Raw genomic sequence first — 19284 nt, 5'->3', positions numbered from 1 at the left:
CATATTTTACTACAAGTCCATCAATTCAATCGGTAAGGTTAACCGGATTACGAATAATTTAAAGAGATTCTTAATAAATAAGCAATACTAATTTTTCTCCTTGTTGTTGAATTTAACAAGGTTGTGGAATGATTTCGGCCTCTTTGTTTCCTTTCTCCCAAAATAAGGGTATCTTCAAGACCCATCTTCGCTCCTTTCTTTCATATAAAAGACCCACTACACAGCATCCCCAAAGATGACTCCGTCCCTGAGGAAAATATTTTCTTCTCAAGCGCTCCTGCGTAAAAAACTTACAAAAAAAATACGGATGTCCATATTTCCGCAAAGCGATCTTTCCAAAGCAAAAACCTGTCACTGTATGTAGTTGTGTATTTCTTATACCCACAAGATATTTATGAAACATGCTCGTATTACAAAAATAATTTTAATATAAATTTGTTTATTTAATTATTAACGCTTTTTAAGTGACTATTACATAGGTATATATAGTATTATCATTGAAGTAATGAAATATTTGGTCGAAGTGTTTTTGAACTGCCTCGGAAAAAATCTTTTATATTCGCTTATAAAATTACTAGCTGACATGAACCCGACCTTGCTGGGGTTATCCTTAGGAGATAGACAAATACCACTACAGACTTTTCTGTAGGCCTTTTTACGATATGCAATTCCGTAGTACATTATTTTGAGGTATTTCATAAGGTTAAGCCAGCGTTAGCAATGTAAGCGCCTGAAAAAAAATTCCGACTTGATTACAAAAGATCGACCTTTCTCTACATTCTACAAATGTAATGTGTAATTATTATATATACAGGGTTTATCGGCACTAACCCGACAAACTTTAACCAGCTATTCCTTAGCACATTTGGAGTAAAAAATGTTATGGGCACTTTGCTGTCCGGTAGCATTTTTTTTTTCAATTAAAAACAAAAAAAATAAATATTTCCACACTACATCACTGTCATTGGCATTGCTTTTCGTGTTCAACAGCTGTTATAAGCAAGTATGTCGAAAAGCGTCTTCTCTCTTTCGCACACACTAAATAATAATAGTTAAAAATGAGACGAATGGTGCCGTGCCATTTCGTTGTGATTGTAAAAGTGCGCCCATATAGGAACACACGTGCATTATTCAACGGAATTCGAATAAAATATTGCCAGATGGGTTTTCAAACTTTGACAAAGGATAAAACAGTGGTGACATGTGGTGAAAATATGAATAATAATTTTTTTATTAAAAAAAAACGTTACCCGACAGCAAAGTGGAAATAAGATTTTTTTACTCCAAATATGCTAAGGAATAGCTGGTTAAAGTTTGTCGGGTACGTGCCGATACACCCTTTATAAAAAAAAACGTTCCGGAAGAAATTCTCTAAATCATAGTGAAAACTCTATCGAAATTCATTGCGTAGTTTAGAAGAACTAAGCTTACAAACAGACAGACGAGATATTTAGAGAAGATATCCATTGATTTGGCTTAATTATTTCCCTCCATTATTAGTATTCTGGACAGTGAGTAGTACATATTCTATTTAGTCGTAGAATTTCTGCACCGAAATAAATCCTTTCCCTAGATCCTAGACTAAATGCGTCTGCAGCAGTCATATCAGATTATAAACAAAGCATACAAATTCCTATAAAAAGTTTTAATTTCTAGTAATTCATAAATATCAAAAAATAGTTCAAAGCCACTCTGTATGTTGCTCATTACGAATAGGCAATTTTTTTCTTCTTTAATAATAAAAGGCGATCCGTGAAGTCGGACCGCGAACCCCCGAGGCCTCAGATACTAGTTAATTTTACAGATATATCCACACTGGCAGGTACCTACCTACCTCACCACCTCACAACTTTACCACGTGCTCATTTATTGGTCACTCCTACCTACGTCTACAGGTACCAGGTACTTGGCAAGTCTTCGGTCGTCGAACTCCGTAATAATGCGACTCAATCCATTACTTTTCTTAGGAAGGATGAACCATTTCGTGTTGGACTAAAAACTTACAGGTTTAATTTATTGCTAGCGATTATCCTCTTCTTCTTAACTGTGGCGAAATCTTTAGAGTCTTTTTATGCTCTCATAAAGTATAGTTAGGTTCCTCAATATCAGGCTAATTCGTTATGCTTGATTTTGGACGCGAGTGATTTAGTTTGATGAATGAATTTTGGCTCTGTACATTGGAAGAATAATTATTTTATTACTGAACTAGCTGACGTGTACCCGGCATCGTTGGGGGTTATCCTTAGGAGATAGACATATAACATCACGGACTTTTATGTAGGAGTATTGAAGATATACAGGGTTTTCCAATAAGAGGTGTTATTTTGAATAGCCCGCTATTTCGGTAGATGTTACTTTTGAAGCTGTCTATTTTTACCATTTGACAAGTAAAAACTACGCCATTACTAAAAATGGAACGATACACGCTTCAACAACGCATTAAAATTATTAAAATTCACTTGAGTGAATCAAATGCAAATCATCTTGAGTGATGAGGCCCATTTCCACCTCTGTGGCTTAGTCCACAAGCAAAATTGCCGCATCTGGGGCTCGGAAAACCCAAGAGTTATTGTTGAAAAGCCTCTCTATCCTCAACGGAGTCATTGGACCTTGCTTTTTCGAAAATGAGGCTGGAGCAACAGTTACGGTGAATGGATTGCGCTATCGAGAGATGATTAATGATTTTTTATGGCAGGATATATTTCAGATGCTTTAATTAAATACTGCGAGTAGAATACATCTTGACCTTTGAAATAATCGACTATTTTTTATATAAGTCTTTTTATAAGCCCAGAAAAAAATAATGTAAAGGCCTATGAAAACTGCTTTAAAGTTCAAAATCTCCTACATACGAACCCATTTTCTGTTGTGATTTTATTTTATAATGTGGCAAATTAAGTTATTTAAAAAATGATAGGAAAAAATTAAATATTTATGCCTGAACATCCAGAAAATAAAATAAAAGGCACTTTTTGGCCATGTTTTTTTCTTGCATAAATCAAAACAGGCGGATGGTGTTAAGCGGGAATTTAAACCTTATCGCCATCTACGTAAGGGTTGTTATTGATAGCGGCTCAATTTAAAATATTACACGACGTACATCGCATTAACAGTAATAATTTGGTATACAGTAGTAATTGGCGGAAGAAGTCAGAGACGCCGAGGAAGTATTGCCGGGTCCGCCAGTATTTTATAAATATTTTCAGTTTTAATAATAATAGTACCTACGTTAATAATGTTCGTTATAATGAAAATCTACATAATTAATCATGTATATTTATACTATTTTTAAGTGTAGCAAGTCAGCACGTGTGCTCACGCGTGCAGAAAATTACACTATTTTTCTCCTTTCAGCACAATAAGCGTTACCGCTAATTAATATCGCTGTACGCAGTTGTAGGTATTCCTTTTACATAATCATTGCAAATGTGCAAAAAAGTGCAAATATTGCAAGTATGCGTAAAAACTGCACTAATCAGTTCAGAGATTGTTAGCTGCTTTAAACTGACTAATCATTAAATTAAATAAAAAAAAATTTGCTGTGTTGTTTCATACCTTTATTATTTCGTTGGCGAAATTTTTTGTTTATTTTTGTCTTGATATCACATATTTTATTTGATTCTTAATAATTTGCGACCGATGTATAGGAATTCATACAAAGCATCTATTTTAAGCTTACAGTGTAATTTCCATCATAAGCTATGGAACTTTGAAGTTTCCAGTTTAAAAAATATATTTAAGGCGATATTTAAGGTAATATTTTAAATTGAGCCGCTATCAATAACAATCCTTACGTATGGCATCGCCTTAATTATCAATCTTTGAACTATTTTAATCAAATTTAAAATATTATCATATGTTCCTCCCCAGCCAATACTGCCATATTGTACCTAATATAGATTGAACATGGTACACTTTTTTTGTTAGACCATCATTTTCATGTTTTCAATAAGAAAAAAAAGGGTTGAAACTCGGGCAAAGCCGGGTAGAAAAGCTAGTTATTTATATTGAGAAGTATACCAAATGTAGTTTTGTGGTTAGACATTGGATTTTACGAAGAAACAATGATTGTATTTAAGTTAGTTTGAACTTGTCCAGCATGTCTGAGAAGCGAAATGGCTTACTCTAGTAGACCAACAAAAGGTAAAACGCAATGCACAGTGCCCATTTCGCATTGCGACACAATGCGTGGGCCTTTTCATAAATGTGCACGTGAACCAAACCAAAATTGTGTTGGGGTTATTTTTAAATGATTATGCCGTGTCTAGTCTAATTTAGTCTATGGCTGTGTCACTATTATTCTGATGTTCTGGGAATATACATACAATGATACTTCGAGATTGGTTACTTAGTTTGTTAACAGAGTACAGAGATTGCGGATGGGTGCATACTAGTTGCGAGCTGGGATGTGAGAGAGATATGAAACTAATATATGGGCTTTTATACTATCGTAATATATCGGTCTTGCTCTACACTGACGAAGTCAAACACCAGACTTTGTAATTAGATTGATAAGGTCCCGATTTGTAATGTATGTAACTACGAAATAATTGAAGAATGTTGTTTTTACCATGTTTGTTTGAATCAATATTTATTGTTTTGCATTTTGTTTTAAAGTGTTTTTTTTTGCATGAAAATATATCTACAAGATGAATCCACAGAGCAACTACGAAGGTACTGCAATAATAAATAAAAATGTATCTGTTTTAGTTATTAAGTTAAATTAATTTAATTGGTTTTAAGGTTTAATAATTTGGAATTTAACACTAAACTTGCTTTTTGTTCGGAGGAATCATTGCTGTTAATATAACATTTAGTTTTAATTATTATTAATATTTTTTTTTGATTGACTTTTACTTTTTAATATGTACATATTATAATTTTTTTTAACTTTTTGACTGATTGGACGTGGCTTTCTGTTTTTTTTCTGGTTTCGGCGCATTTCCTGCCCACTGGTTGCAGCGGTCCGCCACGGTAAGGATTCTATACCTTATCCCACTATTCACCTGACTGTTCCCACTTACTAATCAAATGGCCTGTCGCTTTCACATTCACCGACTGTACCTCCCGAATAAGCTAATTATTCGCTCACCATAGAACGCTAACTTTAATTAATTATTTTTTATTTTTTATATTTCTAACAATGGCTTTTTCCCTTGGGGCTGTATGTTATACACCATTTTATGTCTCCTACCGTATAATAAATCACACCTTCCTTTATAACCCTTTATAACCCTTTATTTATATTAATCCTAATATATTTAAAATTAAATGTATGATATCACTTGGTGCTTTTATTATATAAGCTCGTCGTCCCACGGATCGGTAAGCAATCGACATAAACCGAATGCTGCCAGACACTGCTCAGAAAAGTTCCACACTGAATTGCGCTGCAGACCAATCTATTGCTACAGCGAACTTAATTTTCTGCACAAGGTTTGCAGTATTCGGTTTATGTCGATTTCTTACCGACCCGTGGGACTACGGGCTAACCGTTTGGGATGCGCGTAAAATAGTATCGCCTTGGTGAAAGACCATCGTTCAGAATAGAAACGTTGGTTAAAATGACATTAGCCGTGATTGGTGACTAGATCTGAACAGCTGGGTTTTTTTCCAACCGTTTTCTTTCTCATCTGCTTCCTCTTCTCACCTCATTCAGCCTCACAATTCAGTGGCGGCTCGTGACTTTTGGGTTACTAGAGTGCTAATATTACAAAAAATGGCTTAATTGATGTTGTTGTAGCTGAAAACGATTTTTTTTTTTTTTTTCGAAAATCGATTTTTTGTATGAAGATTTTCAGGAATTCCGTGCGGCGCACGGATTTACTGAAATTTCCTGAAAATCTTCATACAAAAAATCGATTTTCGAAAAAAAAAAAAAAAATCATTTTAACTATAACAACATCAGAAATGCCATTTTTTATAATATTAGCACTCTAGTACACCCAAAAGTCACGAGCCGCCACTGCTCACAATGTACCCTAATTGGGGATGTCATAGTTCCACTGGTTTCGAGCAGTTGGTACTCGAAGTTAGAAAATAGAATTCATCTAGAAAATAAATAATATTTTCTGCATTTTCTCAGGTGTATGAGAATAATAATAAAAATATTGCGTCGCACTTAAAACATTTATGCACTATGCTATCGTAATTGCTATGTCGGATAGGTGCGATTTAAAACTTGTTTTTCTCAAATTCACTGAAAAAAAGTATTATAAATTACAGCACTTGCCCAATCTAACGTGGTAATTGTTTCGAACAGCTCTATTCCGCCAAACGTGGCGCCATCCATTGATGTATTATATGTAGATGAGACAGGTAGCGAATAAACAGGTTCCACTTTTTACCTCCAATTGACCTCCAACGCTTCTGAGGCTCTAAATAAAACTACCGAATCCGGTCTACGTATGCTACGTATAAACAGGAAAAAAATTTCGCGAGCAACCGCAAATGCCGCTTGCAGTTGCTTTGTTCCTTTCCCGTATTTCATGGCATGGCTCGCGGAAATTTTGTCCTGTTCATACGGACCCTAAGAGTGGATCACGGTTCGACGAGATAATTAGTACGCAATAGCGCCTCTATTTGTATAGCTCTATGGCGCCATCCTTATACTTGTCATCTAAAATGTTATGTTTAACCATCCCGAAGCCAAGTGGGGGATTAGGTAGTACCCAAAAATTACTATCCTTCTTATATTAGCTTAAATACTTGACATGTCATTTTAGTATTTTACGTATTTCTGCAAATACATAAGTTACCATTAATAATTGACTGAATAATTGGGATTTCTGTAGCTTAACCCCTTCAGTAATCATTTAAAAATTAAAAATTAAAAAAAAACACCTTTTTTTATCAATGCATTTTATTTACTCAAAATATATATCCTCATATAAAAGCCATATTCGGGCCCAAAATGGGACTGAATATTGATGTTGTGGTGCATAGTATGAAAAAATAATAAAAAAAAATCTTTAGTTAATTCCGAATTCTGGCACATAATAGCCGCCCGAGTATACTCGGGCGTGGTCCTTAAGAGGATAAAAGCCCATAAGATAGAAAAATCATGGGGTCGTCGGAAGACCCACCTGGTTACAGACGTTTTGTTTGGCGTCTTGGCCTGTCAAGAGTTAAAACGAACTGTTAAATATTTTACTGTTGACAACTGTTGCAAAACGTGAATCATCGATACTTATAGTGAATTCATTATGTATTTTTCCTATTTCATAATGCGACCTTGGGTTTTTTGTTGTTATTAGTTAGTGTCTTGAATTTTGACACCTCTATTGTTGTAATGTCCAGCATTTTAATCTGATAAGAGAAAAGACATTTGCACGGCTTTGAAATCAAATCAAGTCGAAAAGAATGTGTGCAACATAATCAAAACAACATTTTTTTTTACAAAATGTTTGATAATGGTCACGGCCTCCGTGGTCGAAGAGTAAGTCTCTCGACTAGCAAGCTGGAGGTCGCGGGTAAAAATTCGGCGTGCGCAAGTAAATTTTATCTGATTAATTTTGTGTTATTTCATAAATTACTCATTTAAATTAATATATAGTACATTTGCGGCATGTTCCAGAGTGGAAGATACTCTCAGTATCGCCCTGGTGTAAGACCACCATTCAGAATTGAAACGTTGCTTGAAATGGCTTTAGCTGTGTTTGGTGACCAGATGTGAATAGCCAGGAACTTTCCCACCTTCCTTTCTCTATCGCCTCCCCCCACTACCTTCAGCCTCACAACATACCCCTCACAACAGACGGTTGAGAGCAGTTGGGACTCTTGCGCTGTTTCAAAATTTAAAAAAAATCACAACGGTAAAGCGCCCCGAGTCAATCAATATCAATTGTCAATAGTTACGTTGTTGCGATTAACAATTGATAATTGAACATTTACTTAGGCGATTGAAGCGATTGACAATTGAGACTTCCTATTGATGAGAAGAATTATATGTATTTTGTTTGATCACATAGACGTCTTGTAGACAAGCGCAGTTACTCTATGTACAGAGCCCTATGGAATTCAATTTCATCGCGGAACTAGATTAGTTTAACTTATAGTAATTGCATTATATCGCGATTGTTATGAAAAGTCAAATCAAAAGATTATAACTTTTGTAACAGTTTGATAATGCCTTCGGAAGGTGAAATAGCTGTCACGTTTAATAATAATTACACAGCAGAACTTGTTTATAAATAATAAAATAGCCACACGGTTACATCATTAAGAATCAAATTACAATTTATTTTATGATAGTGCTAAACAGGCATGAAATTATTAATATAGTTAACTTCCGTCTTATTTTTTTTGGACAAAAAATATGTTTCGTTCGTATTGTGCTTTTAAAACGGGACACCGACATCCTGTTAAGTAAATAACGCCGTGTTGCCAACATTAACTTCTTAGTAGAAATCTTGACGAGGTGTATTTTCGTTTACCACATTACAAAACCGAAATTACATTTAGGACGGGTCACTTCACCGAATTTGAACAATTCATAAAATTTTTGAGATCAGAATTTTAGTATTGTGGAACAACTGGCCAATAACGATATAATAACAGAACTTGCATAGACCCTATAGTGATTTGTTTTGGGGTATTATGCCATGTTGCTATTATGCTATCTTCTTCTTTAGCCAACGTTTCGGAAAGCATTGCAGTGTCCATCATTCATCACATCTGCCCTGGTGATGGACTGCAATGCTGTCAATTTCAGTATTGTGGAACAATACTGAAATTCTGATCTCAAAAATTTTATGAATTGTTCAAATTCTGTGAAGTAACCCGTCCTAAATGTACAGCATTCGGACAGCATTGCAGTCCATCACCAGGGCAGATGTGATGAATGATGGACACTGTAATGCTGTCCGAAACGTTGGCTAAAGAAGGAGATAGCGCAACATGGCATAATACCCCAAAAACAAATCACTATAATACTTTCGGCCGTGAAAATCTCAAATCATACCCGTCACAAAACTTAAAAATTATGTTTGAAATTTGATGAATTGTTGAAATTCCGTAAAACAACCCACCCTTAGAATCATATGTGTTAATTGGGTCTTAGAAATCTTATATCGACGACGGAAAGGGTATAAGCGACAATTGAGTTAAAAATGAGTTAATCGAACAGGTTTTGATTATTTTTTTTTTTCTGTTCGAAACTGTATGATAAACTCAATTTTTGTAAAATTGTCGCTTACCCCCTTTGCCTTTCCGGCTGAATATAACCTTTCTAGTGAATTAAATATAAAACTGACTATTAGGTCCAATTCCTGATCCTGGAGATCCTTTCGGGGAAATGGCGCACTGGTAAGTTAACGTGTGAGTTTACATTTACCAAAAAGTCGCTTTGATAAAGAAATGGCAACGGTTACGATTTTTTTTCACACTCGTACTTCGTCTCTGATATCAATAGGCATACCTAATAATTGAATCTTTGACACCTGCAAAAAATTACAGAATGTCACTGCTGTGTTCCCACAAACAGTTCTCCAACTCGTCGTGGAAGGAGATATTAGACAATAAGTTCTTTATATTAAATCAGGGATTTATTCAATACTTCGCGTATTACAAAAGTGACTTCGATGGTCGACCTAACTAGGAGCTGGCTAAATGAGATCTGCAAACACAATGTTTGTCTGGAAGCAGCCTAACTGGCCCTAGCGACTACTGACTACTAGCTGCCATCTTGCGGAATTCCAAGCAAGTTCTATGCACTGCCCTCTATGAGTGCATCTGTGAAGCTAACTCACTTCTTCCCAAAATAAACGGATTTATTATGGGTTAAAGATTTAAAAAAGAGACGATAAAGTTTAAAAGGATTAAAAAAGTTAGTGGACAAGCTTACTACAAATATATTTTTTAAAGGAACTCTTCGATTCAACTTTATTTATTATAAAAGACAACTGTTTACGACAAGGGGAGATGAAAAATACTCCATTTTAATATCTTACTTGCCGCCATTATTTTTGAAGTGACAGTTTTTTTAGGATTATATATATATATTTTTTTTAATTTTTGACATTTTAGTTTTATTTTATTTAACTCAAACTTGGTACCTACAATAGGTTCTTAGTTTTAATAAAAAAACATTATTCATATTATTATGTCGAAACATGTCGTGAACAAAATACGTAAAATTATCCGTATTTTAGTCGAAATTCCCAGACACCGTGTATATTTTGACATAAAATGGAAAAAAATATCCGCTTTCCCTGTAAATATGTAGTCGAACCCTTTCGTAATTTGCTTAATTATATGTCAAACCGTAATATGTAATTAATTTCGTAAATCTACCGAATGCTTGTTTGCCTTGATTAATTGTGTTAATTAGATATCCTATTGCAAAGTCAGTGGCGATTGTAATATCTTGTCTGAATAATGCACGAAGGGTAGAACAATGACAATACTATAATATTATTATGTTACGTATTATATTCCTGGTTTAGAGAAATACTTACAACAAGTATTACGAGGTCGTTGCATTGCAAGCACTTCTCACCACAGTACACATAATATGGGCTGACTTGCAGCGATACACAGTAAACAAGAATGGTTTGTGCAATATATCTGGTCAACATGTAAACCTTGACTCTTTTCGCATCTTGGGCATTCGCGACTTCTTTCATCCCCTTGTGCTTCGTTATAGTCCTCCTGATAATTCTTCCTCTGTCCATCTGCTTTACACGACCAAACCATCTAATGGTCGTTTTACACTACCGCGGTAAGTAAAAGCACACTGAGACTCAAGAAGGACACTGTGTTTTTTTTACTTACCGCGGCAGTACACGATGCTTTTTTATCATTCAGATCCCCGTATGGAAACTATATCGGGATTCGGGACCCATATGAAACATCTTTGCTTTACGCGATTTTTATTTTCATACTTACGATTTCATACATATGATTGCCACTAGAGAAGAAACATTGAACATAACCATAGATCACATGAAAACATTTTTCATTTGCCTTTGTCGTTCACAATACCGAACAGTAGGTAATACACGTTCACAATCAGTAATAACTTGTTATAGAATCTATTTATTATCAATGTTTTAAATATAAAACGAAATAAACAAGCTAAATTTCGACACAATATATTTACTTGAAACAATTACTGATTATAGATGTTAAATGATGTCCGCCATCTTAAACTGTATGAAAATCGGTATCAAAACATAATACGTCATTTTTTCAACGTGTAAAAGGGTCATAAGCGTTCGTTCATTGCTTTGCATTCAATTAGGATCTCCTCAATCGACGTATGATGCGCAAATGGATGAAAGTGAAAAGTGAATTAAATACTCGAGTCAGGTCATGCCAAGATCAAGCGTTTAAATAACAGAAAAGTTTCTACGCTGCCATGATTGCAAAATTGTCTAAATCGCACTGGTTTCCTCTTCCAATCTTTTCCCCGCTGGACATATCCGAAAATTAATCACACAAGAGCCGCAGTGTCCAGCATCAGTATTCCAGCCTTCGCATTGGTCATGGTAATAATTCCATTCTAGGGGACCACCTCCTTAAGAGTATATGCTATTCCAATGGCTGCACATTATTCTATTAGCGGAATGGTATATAGCACATATTATACGAGGGTATGTGTTGTATTCGCACTTGCAAATAGTGTAATACGGAAACGGTGTTGGTGACATAGCTCCGTGAAGACGCACTAGTGCCGGGGATTAGCTTCAGATACTCACTGTGCCAAGTTAGCGCAGAGAGTATCTGAAGCTAATCCCTTTAGCACTGCTAACTGATTCCAACTACCCCAGCTTGATCTACCTATTCACTATTTACACTATTCTACTCAATCCGTGCTAATTCTGTGCGATAAACTCTGCATGTCTTGAGTAAATACTGACAACACGTCTATTTGGCGAAGTTCGTTTATTAACTGAGATGGTTAGTACTTAATTATTATTATTATTATACTTGTCACTTGTCCGCAACAGAACCAAGTAAAACGTTTAGGGACGCTACCACAACTTGTAAGATTAAACGCTTTGTGACTGATTATGATTATCATCAGATCTCCGTTTATCTCATTGACTGTGTAACAGTAACAATACACGCAGCCATGCAGGGAATACAAGAGATGCGGATAATGTTCAACAAAAAAGACATTCGTTCCGCGGGGCAAATGAACACACGCAGTCATTCTATTATATTACAGAAGTACCAGGCCAACAGAACTACAGAACAGAGGAGTCATCTCCATCTCCACACTGAATACAGATACCGTCATTTTCCGGTTGACGAATCGTCAAATAATGTTAATAATGATGGCGAATCTCATGCAAATGTTCGGCGGCGATGCCGTTACGGGCAAATAATATTGTTTGTTTATTTTAGTGGTTCTTTTAAAATGGGAATAGCCGCAAATATAAATATGCGGTTACGTAATAATAATTATTCGCGTTTGACCTGATGCTCGTTTTTTTCGAGCATTTTTTGATGCAATTAAAATTCGAATAAAATGAGATCACAGTTCTTTCGCGTACCGCGTATTTTGGTAGTCGTTTGTAATACGTGTACATTTTGCAAACTTTGGGTTAAGTAGTATTTTTTACTTATCATTCGTACCTAATCATTTTTAAAACCGAACCTTACGTAATATTATTTGTTTTACTAGAATAATGTTATAAGGATTTAATTCTGGTTAGAGAATTTCCAAAGTGCCTAAGTGCCCAAATTATGCCTCTTCGGGGATGCTGGGGTGGCGTGACACACAACATAAATTTCGTCGACTGAACTATCTTTCAACAGTTTTTTATTTACTATAATATGTATAATCAAAGACGTATTTAAGTGGGGTGAAAGCATTAAACCCGTCCCCCAATCGGTATCAGTGTAACGTAGAAAATATATTACATTCCTGGAAAATACAGCAATATTATTTGCACCATCTCTTTTATCAATTTCCAATCCCCATTTCCCTCTTGCTCCCCCCAGGATCGTTCCTGCTCTCCTTCGTCTTAGGGTGGAACCCCATCCCCCCCACGTGAAAGCTATACATCGATATTTTCCAATGCAAATGCATATTTTAAACGAGTGTACTATGGCAGGTCTTGACAATAAATACACATTAAAAAATAAGAGGGGTGCGCTTAAGAAAAGTATCTTTGAAAAGGAGTGGTAAACCATATTATAATAAGTTTGGGAAACTCTGTGAGAGAACGTAAACAAAAGCTTGCGGTTCTAGGAAACCGCGACTTTCCCAACACGTCACAAAGTTTCCCGGTCGCTGCGGGAAGTGAATTTTCTTACGGAACTGGGTCACAACACTTAAACGTCATTTCACAGCGACGTCTCAAAAGCTCTTTTCTCTCTACTCGGAACAAAGGAAATACTCACAAAAAAAATTCGTGGCTGGTACATTATTTTACAAGGACACACATGCATTAAAGTCATATTTAGGTACATCATACCGTATTACGGGAACAGGGCAACGCAGGCAATTAAACACACTTTAATAGTAATAAGTCATTAAAAGTGATATAAAGTCATGTAAAGTGATATAAAGTCATGTAAAGTGATATAAAGTCGTGTAAAGTGATATAAAGTCATGTAAAGTGATATAAAGTCATGTAAAGTGATATAAAGTCATGAAAAGTGATATAAAGTCATGAAAATTAATGAAATAAAACTAGGTTACGTTAGGTTGGGTTTATAAGACAGTTTTTTTTTCATCACGATGACTTCTCAGGTGACCGGATAACTCATCAAAAAGACAAATCAACACACCTTTAAAAAGTGATAAAAAGTTATGAAAAGTAATGAAATATAAACTAGATTACGTAGATTATGTTTAAAGGTTAATTTTTTTTTCATGGCTTATATCACTTTTTAAAGGTGTGTTGATTTGTCATTGTGTAGAGTTATCATGGAAACTACTTTTCAACAGTATGTTGAATTGCCACTATCCTGAGTTATCACGCAATCTAATATTATTGCACTGTCAAAATTACACACGTACAGAATTACACATTACATCTACTGGTTTAAAAAAAATCTAATTTAACCTAACTTTTTTATTTCTTTTTAATATGAAATTCCTTTAGCACACTCTAAATTTTAAACGAACCTATTCAAACAGATTTGATCAGAATTACCTTTTCCCCCGCAGCATTTTCTTCGGTATTAGAATCACATAATTGAAAAGTGTTAAGTATTATGTGTGATCACTCGCCATTACAGAATTAATTAATCGTTTCCATGACCTATCTCCAATACAAGGTGTCATGCATGTGAAATAACAATCTGCGCATCTAATCTTTTCATGCAGTTGTGCATACAAACAGATCATTATTATTTACCTTCACTACTTTACATTTACAAATGCACTGTAGAGAATGCAATACAACTCGGAAAAATATCAACTAAAATTGAAATAAACTGATTTAATCGATTATAATATTATCTTCTGTGTATGTAAAAATTTATGTTTCGTGGTTTGTACCCTATAGACTCAACTACTAAAAAACTAGAACCCGGGACCCGCACTCTATCCGGGAGTCGTCACGTTACAGAATTCGGGACCCGTGCTCTATCCGGGAGTCGTCACGTTACAGAATTCGGGACCCGTGCTCTATCCGGGAGTAACGTTATAGAACTCGGGAACCGCACTATATCCGGGAGTCACGTTATGGAACACAGAACCCGTACTCTATCCGGGAGTAACGTTATAGAACACGGAACCCCCACTCTATCCCGGAGTCACGTTACAGAACTCGGAACCCGTGCTCTATCCGGGAGTAACGTTATAGAACTCGGGAACCGCACTGTATCCGGGAGTCACGTTATGGAACACAGAACCCGTAATCTATCCGGGAGTAACGTTATAGAACACGGAACCGGTACTCTGTCCGGGAGTGACTTTATAGAATTCGGAACCCGTAATCTATCCGGAAGTTATATCGTTATCGTTATAGAACCCGGGACCCGTACTCTGTCCGGGAGTAACGTTATAGAACTCGGAACCTGTACTCTATCCGGGAGTAACGTTAGAGAACTCGGGACCCATACTCTATCCGGGAGTGACGTTAACGAACACGGAACCCGTACTCTATCCGGGAGTAACTTTATAACAACCGTATGTAGTATGATCCTAGTCATTCTCGTCCAATTTATTCATATTATTTTCTTAGCCAAAGTTAAATTAAAATTGCGAAATAAAGTTCCAATTACGTACATACCTAGTTACTGTAATGTTCTGGCTGTCGTTCTTTCATCGTGACTGTTTGTTATTATGATCGCATGTTTATTTCGTGGCCTGGAGGTCATCATTGGATCATCATTATTAGCGTTGCATTAATGCATAATAATTTCAATACAATCGCATCATCGAGCAAGTGCATTTTCTATAATATTATTATTGAACTGTGCACTCAGCCACTTAGGAATAGAATGTGAATAATTTTATAAACATGTCGCTGATTATTGAATTTGTAATAGGTAATAGATATTCTTTAGAGATGTATTGTTAGAATATTAATTAGAGACGTATTTTAACATATTTCCTGGAACTTATAATTAAATATAAAATTCCAGTTTCTAATAAATTTATGCTCGCTAAATATGAATTTCCGCATAATACAGAAAAGCTGCGCTGTAAAATATTATACTTACCTCTGTGTTAAATTATTATATTACTAGCTGATGTGTACCCGGAGTTACTCGGGATTGTGAATGCTTTTGAGCTTGTGAATATTGTGCCCGAAAATATTTTTTACGACTTGTAAAATCGACCTTTTTCTGCTTTATACATATATATAAACCGTATAGTGAAACCCCTATCAAAATCCGTTGCGTAGTTTAGAAGAACTAAGCGAACATACAGACCCGGATAGCGACTTTGTTTAACACTATTTACAGATGTAATAACACCATAAATAAACCTCTAACTAGATTGATATCTTCGGGCTTTTTGTATAAAACAAATTGGTCCTAAAAAAGCATAGATATGCTAATAGGTACAGGGTTTTCCAATAAGAGGTGTTATTTTGATATTCAATCGTAAAAGATCAATGGTTTCGTTGCTTGTGTGGCACGTAGCGCCGTCTTGTTGAAAGTAAACGTTGTCCAGATCAATACCATCCAATTCCGGCCATAAAAAATCATTAATCATCTCTCGATAGCGCAATCCATTCACCGTAACTGTTGCTCAAGCCTCATTTTCGAAAAAGTAAGGTCCAATAACTCCGCCGGACCATAAACCGCACCAAACAGTCACACGTTGAGGATAGAGAGGCTTTTCAACAATAACTTTTGGGTTTTCCGAGCCCCAGATGCGACAATTTTGCTTGTTGGCGAAACCATCGAGGTGGAAATGGGCCTCATCACTCAAGATGATTTGCATTTGATTCACTCAAGTGAATTTTAATAATTTCAATGCGTTGTTGAAGCGTGTATCTTTCCATTTTTATTAATGGCGTAGTTTCTACTTGTCAAATGTCAAAAAATGACAGCTTCAAAAGTAACATCTACCGAAATAGCGGGCTATTCAAAATAACAACTCTTATTGGAAAACCCTGTATATTCGAACATAATTTACCTTATTCTATTAATTTTTGTTTTTGTAATACTTTTTTTTCTGTGGGTAATTTTAATCTTGTTTAAAACGAGGTTAGTCAAGTACCATTACTAGAAGTTTTGTATTTTCGTGAAATAATTCTGTGGCTTGCTTCTGAAAGGGCCAATGTCAGTTTTTTTTTTAATTCATGTGGCCTGGTTAGAGTTTGTTAGTTTTCATTAAGCAAAGTGAATTTTAAATACATCTATTTGAATTCCACATTTGTTTTCGTGAATGAATTAATGCAAACCTTGGAAGTGGAAATTAACCCACTTCCCAATTCGATGACAATGTATTTTATCAACATTGGTGGCAATCACGCATACGCACGCGGACGTATATGCATTTCTCGAAAATTGAAGACATTCCCGTAGTTAATATACGAAATAAATGTAGGTCTTACCCAATCCGGATTTCATTCAGTTGTTACCGCGGTTAACTCGAGTCCCCGGGGGGAAGGTTCAATCATCGGTTAAACAAAATAAAAAATAGATATATTATAGTAAAAAAACTTTCTTTTCTATTTCAACATTGGCCTCCGAAAATCTAAAAATCTTTTCTCAAAATCGAAAGTTTCTTTTAGAATTCGGAAGATAACCCAATTTTCAGACCAAATCACAAAAAAATATGTATCGAAAAAATGACATCGGCCCTTTTTGAAGTAAGCTACAGTGTGTGTGATTAAGAAGCATCTGTTTATGAACGGCATTTTTTGTTTTGCCAACATCATATGTGTTTACATGTGTTTTTTAAGATGTGGCTTTTTTGTGTATTAATGTGTGTGGTGAGTTCTTTTCCATTCGCAAGACTATTGTGTAGGCATATGGTTTTTTATGTTTATCTATCTGGTCAGTACGTCCATTTTGTTTGCTATCGTTCAATTCTGTAAATAACACTGTGGACTAGTTTCCCCTCATTTCCAAATGAATGTAACACTATCTTAATTTATATACCTATACACTAAGCACCACTTTTTAAACAGAATTTTAACAATTCAAGTTTTCAAGTTCTGTGAAAGTTCTATTCAAGTTCTGTTATCATAACAGGCCAGTTGCTTCACAGAACCGAAATAATAACAACTTGAAAATGAATTTCGAAGTTTGATGAAATGTTCAAATTCTGTGAAAGGACCACCATGTTTTTGTTTGTTATTTGACCACTACCGCAAGTTATAATAGCCACTTCCTTTGTGACCTGTAAACATCCTATAATTTTAGTGACCCTATCAGTGTCTACAATTCGTTTTTTTTTTCGAGTATTCAGACTTATTTTTCAAATTAATTTAATATTCCTGAAAGTAAATCTGGATCCTGCATTTTCCTTTTCCTATAGAATTATTGTGAAAAATAGTATTGCACTTAGTTCCGAACTTAGGAGAAATTCAGTACTATTTTTTATTTATCAATAAATACATATTATATATATATTAAATCTCCACACTAGGCGGCTGCCTGTTTCATGGTGACCAATGGAACATAGTTATTTTGTATGAAGTCTAGTGTAAACATATGAATTAAATATATAAACATGACGAAAATTTGAAGACTTAAATAAGAAACTATAAAATAAGCTATAAATATCCATCTCGATCTGCTGGACTGCTAACCAGCATCCTTCCAGTTTTTCAACAAGAAATTGTTCTGATGATTGTTGTCAATGTTTGTGTTCTGTTCCAGGTGAAGAAGATGCAAGAGAGGGTAACAAAGAGCCGAGAGGATGCGGCTCGCTGGCGGGAGAAGTACGAGGCGGCGCTGAAGGAGATTGAGGGATACAACGCGCGCTACATGGAGGACATGGGCGTGGTGTTCGAGCGCTGCCAAACCATGGAGGCGCAGCGCCTCGTCTTCTTCAAACAGCTGCTCTTCTCCGTGCACAAGTGCCTCAACGTCAGCCAGGACCCAGTGTGAGTACCGATACTTGTAATCAACCCGCGTCGGCAATATGCAATTCAATTCAATGAGCAAAAAGTGCAACGACGGCAAAACACAATGTACTGCTGACAAATGACATAATGATTCACTAAATAAACCACCTTGTCGACAATCCATAACTTATGTCTGTGTAGAAATTGCACTTAAAATATTTTAATTTCTTTAGGACACTCGTTGACCGCGTATTTCCAAATGTGCATTTTGTTCAAGAGCGCTTTGTGTGTACTAGGCCTTAGCCATAACACAAAAAAGAAACATTATCATGCCTTTGATCTCAGAATGGAGAACTCTGGAGTCATTTCTGGAATTTCAACCTCAACTGTTTGTAACTCGCAACATCTTTTGCATCATGGGCTGTGGAGCTTTTAAATATTTATTTATCTATCAAAAGACAAGAACAGAACGCAAAATTTTTTTGTTTCACATTTTAAAATTTTTATAACAATAAGTTATTCTTAGGAAAAGCCCCAAACTTCTTCTAGGATTTAATAAGTTTACTTACCTACAATTACTAAAGATTTCTTTTGTTATTTTATTGCAGATTACCCCAAATATATGATGAATTCCACAGCACGATAACGAATGCGGACCACCAGAAAGACTTGAAGTGGTGGTCGAATAACCACGGAGTAAACATGGCCATGGCCTGGCCGCAATTTGAGGTATGTCACCCGCCATTAACGTAATGACAGTTGTCACCATATTGTTTTATGAATCCGCCATCTTTAAATCTGGCATGGTAACAATAATGATTCTATGTATTATTGTTTGTGTTGTCCATGG

At 35.5% G+C, this 19284-nt stretch overlaps 1 protein-coding gene across 4 annotated transcripts in view; it reads left to right on the top strand.

Annotated features, from left to right (window-relative positions):
- Synd (protein kinase C and casein kinase substrate in neurons protein Synd) overlaps positions 1-19284 on the top strand; it is a 258095-nt gene that overhangs the window by 226244 nt on the left and 12567 nt on the right. For 3 of the 4 annotated variants that reach the window (XM_089644717.1, XM_089644716.1, XM_089644714.1), the window contains exons 5-7: positions 4963-4974; positions 18247-18473; positions 19043-19163. In XM_089644717.1, coding sequence (XP_089500843.1) covers positions 4963-4974; positions 18247-18473; positions 19043-19163 — 360 coding nt within the window. The remainder of the gene's footprint in view (positions 1-4962; positions 4975-18246; positions 18474-19042; positions 19164-19284) is intronic. The other variant, XM_089644715.1, reaches the window with a different exon arrangement.

Source organism: Hesperophylax consimilis, chromosome 21 (assembly GCF_061612785.1).
Source record: "Hesperophylax consimilis isolate HC1 chromosome 21, BYU_Hcon_1.0, whole genome shotgun sequence".
In the NCBI taxonomy this organism is placed as follows: domain Eukaryota; kingdom Metazoa; phylum Arthropoda; class Insecta; order Trichoptera; family Limnephilidae; genus Hesperophylax; species Hesperophylax consimilis.
This window is presented reverse-complemented; position numbering and strand designations above follow the sequence as displayed.